Source organism: Chaetura pelagica, unplaced genomic scaffold, assembly GCF_000747805.2.
Source record: "Chaetura pelagica isolate M959 unplaced genomic scaffold, ChaPel_1.0 scaffold1372, whole genome shotgun sequence".
In the NCBI taxonomy this organism is placed as follows: Eukaryota; Metazoa; Chordata; class Aves; order Apodiformes; family Apodidae; genus Chaetura; species Chaetura pelagica.
The window spans coordinates 45552-55552 of record NW_009952406.1 but is presented as its reverse complement, the minus strand read 5'-3'; the positions used below and the strand labels follow the sequence as shown (position 1 = coordinate 55552).

The following is a 10001-nucleotide window of genomic DNA, read 5'->3' as shown; positions in this document are numbered from 1 at the left end:
CTGGATCAGAGTGGTCAGAAGCTCTGGATAAAGCACAGCACACACACTCCAGAATCCAGGACTTGCAGGTGTTTCACAGAAGAGAGTCTGAATCCTTTGCTGCCTAGGCTGAAATGCAGACATTGGACCAAAAAAAACAAACAAACAAAAAAGAAAGTCAATTTCTAGAAGAGGAATTTTCCTTTTTTTTATGGTTTTGAAGTCTCCAATTCTGGGTCTGTGGGTTTCAGACCCGTTTTCCCCAGTACTTCGGTAGCGGGGGGGAAACTTTTGGAAGTGCAATACTAGGAGAGTTCCCCTGGCCCACTTTCAGTGTCCATGCTGACAACTGATTTTGCCTTCAGAATGCTCCAAAACATTCAGCATCTCCTCTATGATGGCCTGTAGTGCCCGGCCCAGCTGTTCTGCTGTGTAGGGTTTGCCCAGAGGAGGCACGTGGACGAACGCCGACCTCCCGCAGCTCTGGTACAAGGAGGTGTAGTAAGTGAAGTCACAGAGGTACCTGGAACAGAAAATCAAAAGAGTTGATGTAGCAGCAGGTGATGACTCCAGAGTGCAGACTGTAGGGTAGGAGGAGCTGAATTTTCAGCACTCAGCCCTGCAGCAACACCCTGTAATAACGAGCAGAATGCAGGGCCTGAGTCTGTGCAGCTGCTTCAACCCGGTCACCACAGGATCCCAGATTAGTTTGGATTGGAAGGACCTTAAAGATCATCTAGATCCAACCCCCCTGCATGGGCAGGGACACCTCCCACTGGACGAGGTTGCTCCAAGCCCCATCCAACCTGCCCTTCAACACCCCCAGGGATGGGGCAGCCACAGCTTCCCTGGGCAACCTGGGCCAGGCTCTCACCACCCTCACAGCAAAGAATTCCCTCCTCATGTCTCACCTAAATTTCCCACTTCCAGTTTTAATGCCACCCCCCTTGTCCTTTCCCTCCCTTGCCCTTGTCCCAAGTGCCTCCCCAGCTTTCCTGGAGCCCCTTCAGGCACTGGAAGCTGCTCTAAGGTCTCCCTGGAGCCTTCTCTTCTCCAGCCTGAACACCCCAACTCTCCCAGCCTGGCTCCAGACCAGAGCTGCTCCAGCCCTCCCATCATCTCCGTGGCCTCCTTGGAACTTTCCCCAGGAGCTTCCACTGTGGAGAGGGCTGGACTAGATGACCTTTAAAGGTCCTTTCCAAACTCTGTATGATTCTACCTGCCAGCGTCCTTGGAGATGGTGACAGTGACATCCAGCCCCAGGGCTGAGACCCTCCTGCACACGGTGTCCATGTCAACGATGGAGTCAATGCACTCGGGGCCACCCTCGACGCAGCACTGGGAGCCCGGGCAGAACCTGCAGTTGTCCAGCCCTTTGTACCCCACGTTGTGGCCACACTTCTCCAGAGTCACGGTCGTGGCCATCCCAGAAACACCCACGTGAACCACCAGCTACAGGAGAAAAGAAACGAGTGAGATCAACCAGTGGAGAACCCACATCCCCATGATCCCCAGTGTTCGGAGTCACCACGGGAGCTCTCGCGTGGGGAGCAACACGGCGTTTTGTTAATGCATTCATGGGTGCAGTGAGGAATGACTCTTCTTCCCCCCTTCCTGGACTGTCGCCAGCCTAAGAATGACCCCTGAGAGTTGATCCCACCTCTGGAACAGCCTTGGTGGCACAGAGTGACCTCCAGCTGTCTGGGCAGCCCTTTGCAGTGGCCTCTTCACACCAGCTGCTCCCACGACTCGTAGCACTCCGGTCCCAGCTATAAAAACCCGACAAATTCCCATGTTCACCCAAAAAAAGACCTAGTGAGGGGCTCCCAGTTTGAACACACATTAAAAATGGGGCTTTACGTTGTGCTGGTCGCTGTGAACACGACAGATTCCAACCTTTTGTCTTTCCTCACTCACTTGTGGACTGTGTTTTTTCCATAAAGCAGGAATCAGTCTCTGCACTGTCTGGTATTCAACTGGGAACTCATAGACATGCAGATCCACATCATTTCGCAGTCCCAGCTTCTCCAGCTCCTAAGAAGAGAAGGAAATAAAGCTAAGCAAGACTGTCAAGCCAGCAGCTCAGCCCAGGACACACTTCTGGAAAGTTTATGAGCAGAGTCTGCTGTGAGGGACTAACACCAGCCCACAGCACAGGCTGTAGAACCTTGTAAACAGCCCTGTGAAAGAAAAAACACCACCCCATAACAGGGCACAACAAAGACATCTCCCCACCTGTGCTAACAGTCATCACCCACAGGACTGTTTGGTTTGCTCTGATGTGTGTACAACAAAGAAATCCACATTTAACTGACAAAGAGTGATCAGCAACAGCACAGAACTGGCTACTCGGTTTGGAGAAGCACATTGTTACACTCCCTTCTTGAAAGAACTTGATGTTGTGAAAGGAAAGGAGGTTTGGCAGGATTATATCCATCCTCTAACTTGTCCCCTCCTCTCAGGAGTGCTGGCCTGGAGAGCAGGTTCCCATGTGTTTGCTGTTAAAGAGCTCTCAGGGCGAGGTGACAGTACCAGCCCTCTCCTCACAGCAGACCCTGCACAGCCTCCTCCACAGATCCCTTTGGTTTTGGCAGAATCTGGATTACAATACAGCCTGTTCCCAAAATGTGGGACAGGTTTCCAGCACTAGCTTCACCTCTCCCTGCTATACTGTACTTAATTTTGCAACTTGAGCTGTTCCCATTGCAGTGATTTGCCTGACACAGGAAATTATTTCTCCCTCTATAACCTTAACTAAAGCCATGCCCTGAAAACATCCCAAATATCCAGGCAATAAACTGAGCCAATTTCCTTGAAACCTTTTAAAACACAAGGAGTTGCTGAAATCCCTTGCAAAGATTTCTTTCAAGCCAGAGGGAAGAGGAAAGATCTTTTTCCCACCTCCCCCAGTAAAAGCAGTTTCATCCCAATGCTGTGAGCTCCCTCTAAACACAACCCATGGTTCTGGACACTCCCTTGCTCTTCTTTGGTGTCTCACTCCAGTCTCACCAGTAAGGCTTTGCTCTCACACTCCAGTCTCACCAGTAAGGCTTCAGTTCCACACTCTTTTGGTCCTTTAAACCTTAGCAGTCTGGCACAGAACAGGACATCATCAGAAGTGAAACCTCCCAGAGCCTCATCAAACCCATACTTCCCAGAACTTGAGGAAAGGACACCCCTAAAAACCAACATTCTTAAACAAAACCATGAGCTGAGCTCAAACCCAAGGAGCCTTCTGCACACCAGGAGGCACTTTTCCAGCAGCTGAAGTGCTTCAGTTATTGCCTTTAATGATTTCCAACAGCATCTAACTCAGATCAAGTTTCCCCCTGATGAAGACACTGGGTTTTTTGGCACTCTGAAAAACCTGACAGCTGCTTTTCAAGACTGGCAAGTGCCTGTACATGCCATAAAGCCAACATCCTCCACTGGAGTCCCCCCATAGCTCCATCTCCCCTGGAGAGGAGCTGCAAGCCCATCCTTCTCTAAAGGCAGGAGCCTTGAGCTCTTCCATCTCTATTCCCAGGCCTGGATTTCAGTTTGAAGAAGCAGCTCCAGCTTTTCACAATTCCATACCCAGCAGAAGCTCCTGGTCTGGGGCTGCTCCTCTCCTCCAAGACACGTGTCAGTTGAAAAATTCCTTGTGTTCCCCTCCAGAAAACAACCTGCAGCTCTCCCAGCCATAAACCACCACAGTTGTTCTCAGAGATCTGAGGTGGAACCAGAGACGTAAGGAGCCATCAAACCATCCAAAAGCATTATAAAATATCCTTTGCATTATCATATTATCTCCATTTCAGGTTCCAATCAGGTGATCAGAGCCAAGAGCTGCTCCTTCAGGCCATCCTTGGCCTCTCTCTTCCTGCCTGCAGAGACTGTCCTTGCAAATTTCAGGCTAGGAAGCCCAGATCTGCTGCTTCCAGCTCAGTTTTCCATTTCCCACCTTGGATTTCCTCAGGTTTAAAATTCTTTTACAGTCCAAACAGTTGAAAAGAGAGCACAGGCTGAGGATTTTGGCCTCCCTTACTACGATCCCACCTCCTCTATATAAACACGAGCAGTAGTGCCCCTTTTTTTCCTGTCAGCACAAGTTGTCTCTGCACTGAGAAAAAATAAACAACCCACCTTTCACTTTGCAGAGACAGAACAAAGTGTAAAAAGATTTAAGACAACTAAAATACACAGCAACGAGTAGGACTTTCACAGACCAGCAGATATGAGCAACAACAATGATAAATCACTGGCTCTGGCTCTCAGGGCAAGGCTGATATTAAAGGCTTTGCTGTATTGATTAGTGTCTGGCACCCACAGACGTTCATTACCAGAGATGGATGCTGAGGGAGGGCTCAGTTCATCTCCTTTACCCCAAGCTGCTTTCAAAATCTTGTCTGGTTTCTAGAAAAGAAGTAGTTTACAAACAGGAGTTGCATCAAACAGGAGTCAAGACTCTTTAGGAAGATCTCCAGAGTGTTCACTGGTAGGAATTCATCATCACTTCCCTTTCAGCAGCTCCCAAGGATGAATTTGATCAGGGAAAGTTTCACCAGCAGCTCTCAAGGAGCCTCAGGCAGAGGGAGCTGCTCCATCTCAGTGCCACCAACCTCCTCCAGCCACCTAAAACCTTTTGCTTCACCAATTCCCAACTTGCTTTTAACCAACCACTCCCAGGCAGTAATAAAGATGTTCAGTGGCCCTCAGACAACTTATCACCCCCGGCCTTGTGTACCTGACAAACACAGAGAAACCAACGTGTCTGACCGATTCCCTGACCCCTCAACAATGCTCCTCTTTGTCAGCCTTTAATATCCTTATCAGGTCTGTCTAGACACCCTGACAGCAATTGTCCTTAGCAATGTCAAAATGCACCCTGACCTCTCTCCTCCTCCTCCTCCAGCTCAGCCAGAAGCATTTTGGTTTTGGGAGGGGAATGAGGAGGTCATTATCTTCACACTCCACAGGGCACACCTGTGTCTACACCTTAAGTCACACTCAATTCTGGAGCTTCTTCTTAAAAGAAAGGTCTCCCCCAAGCAAAAAAAAGAAAATCACAGCTTAAAAGAACCCAACAGTTCCTCAAATGAAATATTACAAAGATGAAAACACTGCCAAGCCCTGTTCACACTGAACATTTTCACTGCAGGCCTCAAAAAAAGGAAGCAGAAGGAAGTTATTCTCCCCTCTGAATGTGAAGGGGAACTTTCCATAAAGTGTAAAACTCTCCAAATGTTTCATCTTCACATTAGCAGGCTGCTCTCCCACCACTGTTGAAGGCCCCCACGTGTAAAAATCATGTAGTTTCCACAAGCAAACAGCTGTGCTGGCAATTCCCTGCAGGCAGAGGGAAAAGACACCCTGTAACCTGCTGGAAAGCAAAGCAGGGAATTTTATCCTCGGGATGCAGGCTAATAAAAGGTGTAATAAAGCAGAACTAGCTTAGCCCTCAAGCTAGGAAGGATCGACAAAGATTGTTTAATTGATTTTTTTCCCTTCTTTTTTTGCCTTCCCCCCCCCCACATTAAAATGCAGATCACAGCCTCTGGGCTTCAGCAACTCAGACACGCCTTTGTGTCCACCCCGCTCCATGAAGTCCCCTGTCTGCAACTCACACAATGCCCAACTCCCCCTGCTCAAAGCCATGCTGTTCCTTTTTTTTTTTGTCTGGGCTGAGACAGGGTGAGGAGAGGAAAATCCTCCCTGCTGCCTCCAAGTTCATGTTTCCAGCTTGAAGCTGGAGTGAGGAACCCAACGGGGCAGGGAGGGACCTGGACTGTGGCGCCGCAGCTCCAAAAGCACCCACCTGACTTCTTTTTTACCCTCTCAGCCCAACCCCAAACCCCTCAAATTCATCTCAAAAGCAGGTGGTGGCTTTACCTCTCAGCCCCACGGGAATGCCACACCATTCCTCTTTCCAGGAATTACACATGAGGGTTGTTTTGGGGAGCCACCCCTCTCCCTGTCCCCGCAGCACATCATCACCCTTTTGTCTCCCACCTCTAGAACCAAAGTAGCTGGTTCACAACTGACACCACCCCAGTAAGCACAAATCAATTAACCCCACCACTAATTACTACTCTTTTTCCCCACGTACACAGCTCACATTTTCCCCCAAACTTCATCCCAACTCTGAGACATTCATTTCCAAAAGGCTCTTAGAGGCAAAGGTTTCAACTCCTCACACCAGCCAACACATTAGACATCTGGACACCAGTTGACTGTAATTGATTAGAGTTTGTGATTTAATTTAAAAGCATTCTAAAGAAGATATTAATCTCAGAGCTCTGAAGGGGAGAGAGACGTGGTGGGGAGGAAAATAGATTTAATTCCCTGGGCAACCGTGCTAAAAGGTACCTTGGAATTCCCAGGAGCTTTGTCATAAACCACATCCAGAAGTGACAAATAAGGCAGAAGGGGGATAATGTGGCAGAGCTGCCCCTTGCTAATGGTTTTCCACCATAACCTGAATTCCTGAGTTTAGCCAGGCATCCATCTAGCAAGAATTTTGATTTCTCTTGCCTCATTTGTGAGCATCTCAGTGTCACACAGCCCAATAACATGTCTACAAGTGGAACAAATTGGATTTGTCCCATCTGCTCCAGCAGGATCCCCCCCAGACCCCAAGGGAGGCAACAACATTCAGACCAGCACTGGGTGAGGTGGGAATATCCTCAGGGATGAGACTCAAAGGCTGGTTAACTCACCCAGCTTCAAGCTAGAGCTGTAAAAAAACATTCTAATTCTCCTGGGGTGTGTTTGTTTATTTATTTTTCACTCCCTAGGACAGAGGAAGATTCCAGGCTCCCTGCCCCATTAAACATCTTCCAAATTTCAGGAGCAAATTCCTTACTTGCCTGAGCTGCATTAACTCCAGCTCATGAAATTCTGCCAGCTCAGGGATTGTTTTCTGGGAAGGGGATAAAAAAACATTTCCCATCTGGATCTCTGGAGTGAGCTGCTCTCAGGTAATAAACCAGGAAGAGAAGTCATAAAAGATCTGCAAACTAAAAGGTTTGGTGGGAGGTGTCCCTGCCCATGCAGGGGGAGATGGAACTAGGTGATCTTTCAAGTCCATTCCAACCCAAAACCAGCCTGGGATTCTGTGTTAAAATCCCTAGGGATGAGATGAAGTTACCTGGACTGCAATCCAGCTGGCGTTCACGGCGTGCTCTCCAAAGGGACCAAACCCTGCAAGAGAAGGAAAAAAATCCAGAGGGATCAAGTCATCCTTCCAGCTTGGACAACACTTGCAGCTGCAAAATGCTTCCCTGGGTTGTGCATCCTCAAAGAAAACCCACTCCTAATGCCAAATCCCTCATGATTTGCACTCAGGCACCAAAGAAGAGCCCTTCAGAGCCATGTCTGAACTTCCACCTCGTTCTGTGAAGGGAAACAACCATTTGCCTCCAGAGAAACCCCCCTTTTTTTTTAGCCCCAACAAAGGAGAAAGATTTTTTTCCTTTCCTGACCAGCTCAGAAAAACTTCTTCATAAGACCTAAGTTGCCTAATGTCAGGGAATGAGAATCATTACTGGATTTTCTCTTCCTGATTGTTTTTTTGAGCCCACAGCAGATGCTTCCAACACTTCTCTTCTACTCAGATCTCCACCAAAACATCAACAAAATGCTGTGGGAACCCACCTAGACCAAGCAGAAAAGGTTATGATGTTATTATCAAAAATACTTACTCACCACATCTCAATTTCCTAATGAGTAACTTGGAGTTAACTAGTAATCCATAACAGCTTTTCCTGAGCAAGCACACAAAGGTTAAGCAATTTATCTGGGTGTAACATCAATATGCTTTAATTTCAAATGTCAGAGTTACCCTCTGAGCCTAATGCAATTAGGAGGCATAAATTCTGTCTAACTCCTGAAAGGATTTGAGGGGGACTACAAATATTGTGTGACACATTAATGGAAACACTCTCTTTGCTACCAACTGAGGTTACGCTGCACAGGATCACGTCAGGAATTTGCACATCCAGAGCTGCAGAGTCTCCTACAGCCTGACCAGTGTTGGTTATTTCCCCAGAAAAACCTTCCAAGTGTCTCCACAAAAATCAAAAGGTAGGAAATTTTATTTCCCCTCTCAGCAAACCTCCAGTGTTATTAAAACAAGCTACAACTGAGTGAACAAGTCGAAGGATCCAATGACTTTTCAGATGTTCCTGCATTTCAGGGATGTCCTGTCTCTGCAGGACAGGTTTCATCCCCACAGATTTCACAGATCTCACAAAAGAAATCAAATCCACGTGTCTCTTTTTAACAATTCAGCCACTGGAAGGTTGAAATTCCAGAGGTGGCAGGTACATAACCCTCTCTCCAAAGCCAGACTGGCACAAGCACAGCTCCAGGCTGTGGCTCCTCTGACTCATCCCCCCCACAGATCCCTCCCCTTATCTCTCCTGCAGAAGATAAGCAACTTTGTTGGCAGCACCAAACTCTCCACCCAGCCTGCCCAGGGATTCACAGAACTGTTGTGGTTGGAAAACACCTTAAGAGTCCAACCATAACCCAGCTCTACCAACCATTAACCCAACTCTCCCCAGTCCAGTGCTGCACCACGTCCCTCAGCACCAGTTTGAAACACCTCCAGGGCTGGTGAATCCCCCACCTCCCCAGGCAGGAGGGTGTAGAACCCTTTCAGTGAAGAAGTTTCTTCTCATCTCCAATCTAAACCTCCCCTGGGCAACTTGAAGCCACTTCCTCTTGTCCTCTCCCTCATTCCTCGGGAAATGAGACCAACCCCAACCTCCTCTCAGGGAGCTGAGGGAGGTGATCTCCCCTCAGCTGCTCCTTGTTAGACCTGAGCTCCAGAAGTGGAGCTGCTCCACAGCCACACCAGAGCCTTCCAAGGCTCAGCAGTCACAGAGATCTTTACAGGATTATCTCCTTAAAGAGTTCTAAAAAAAAAGAAGAGAGACTGCACAGACCAGGACTCCTTCACCTCACACACAGCAACACAAACCCACTGCTAGTTTCAAAAAGGACTTTAAGCATCACATCCATCACAGATGATGAAATACAGGCAGATCTGACAAGACCTACCTGCACTTTAGCACCAGATTTCCCTAAAAACAGGGAAAAATGAGGGAGAGGAGAAGCACTGAGAGCAGCAGAGCATTTACTGACACAAGTTTTCTGTTTAGTCACGGCCAAGTGTGGCCCCTCAGCACCACAGAGAGGGGCTTGGGAATGGCAGGATTTGTTTGGGAATGGCAGGATTTGCCACCTGCTTCTCCCCTCTCCAAGCCTGTTCCCTGCCCAGAGACACTTTGCCTCCAATGAAAGCTGCTCCAGCAACAAGCCCCTCAGCCCTGCTATTCAAACGGCCTCAGTTTCAGCTGCTGGGGAGGGGGGAGACCTGAATAGTTGGAGCAAGTTCCCCATTTGTCACAGAACTGCCTTCCCCACAAATCAAGCCAGCCTTTGTACCCTGGGGAAAGGAGCCTGACATGCTCTCACCCGAGACTCCGGGGCTTTTCATTCCCTCCCTTATTCTTCCCCTGGCTCCTGCCGTGCCGAGGGGGGGATTTTTGGGAATGACTTCCACACCTTGGTGGCTCAGAATGGGGTGGTCAGTGGGGAAATGTTACCCCCCTTCCTGCTTCCCAGCTGTTCTTCCCACTCCTTGGGAAGACTCAGACCCCTTCCTTCCCTCCTCCTTGGGAAGACTCAGACCCCTTCCTTCCTACTCCTTGGGAAGACTCAGACCCCTTCCTTCCCACTCCTTGGGAAGACTCAGACCCCTTCCTTCCCTCCTCCTTGGGAAGACTCAGACCCCTTCCTTCCTACCCCTTGGGAAGACTCAGACCCCTTCCTTCCCTCCTCCTTGGGGAGCAGCAGGGGTGGGAGAGGGGGCTCCTCAAGCCCCCCCTGCGTGGCCAAACCCTTAGGAAAGGTGCTGCAAAGCCCCTCACCAAACAACATAAACCCCCTCCCCATCACGATACCCCTCACAACGCCCCCCACCCCCTTCCCTCCACCCCCAGGGCTCCTGTTTATCAGGGGCCACCAGGGGCAGC

At 49.0% G+C, this 10001-nt stretch overlaps 2 protein-coding genes across 2 annotated transcripts in view; one reads left to right on the top strand and one right to left on the bottom strand.

Moving 5' to 3' along the window:
• Positions 1-309: 309 nt before the first annotated feature.
• On the bottom strand, positions 310-9463 carry PGPEP1 (pyroglutamyl-peptidase I). The gene is made up of 5 exons (XM_010008214.1): positions 9442-9463; positions 7109-7161; positions 1897-2013; positions 1199-1431; positions 310-502 (listed from the first exon to the last, which is right to left on the bottom strand). The coding sequence occupies exons 1-5, from the start codon at positions 9461-9463 to the stop codon at positions 310-312; spliced, it is 618 nt and encodes a 205-aa protein (XP_010006516.1).
• An 82-nt stretch (positions 9464-9545) lies between these two features.
• Positions 9546-10001, top strand: part of LSM4 (LSM4 homolog, U6 small nuclear RNA associated (S. cerevisiae)) — an 11024-nt gene continuing 10568 nt past the window's right edge. The window contains exon 1 of the mRNA XM_010008213.1: positions 9546-9557. Coding sequence (XP_010006515.1) covers positions 9546-9557 — 12 coding nt within the window. The remainder of the gene's footprint in view (positions 9558-10001) is intronic.

Coding starts and splice junctions, on each gene's coding strand:
- PGPEP1 (XM_010008214.1), bottom strand. CDS start 9,463: ATGAAAAGCCCCGGAGTCTCGG. Junction 7,162..9,441: donor GAAAAGCCCCGGAGTCTCGG/GTGAGAGCATGT, acceptor CTTCTCTTGCAG/GGTTTGGTCCCTTTGGAGAG. Junction 2,014..7,108: donor CCAGCTGGATTGCAGTCCAG/GTAACTTCATCT, acceptor TTCTCTTCTTAG/GAGCTGGAGAAGCTGGGACT.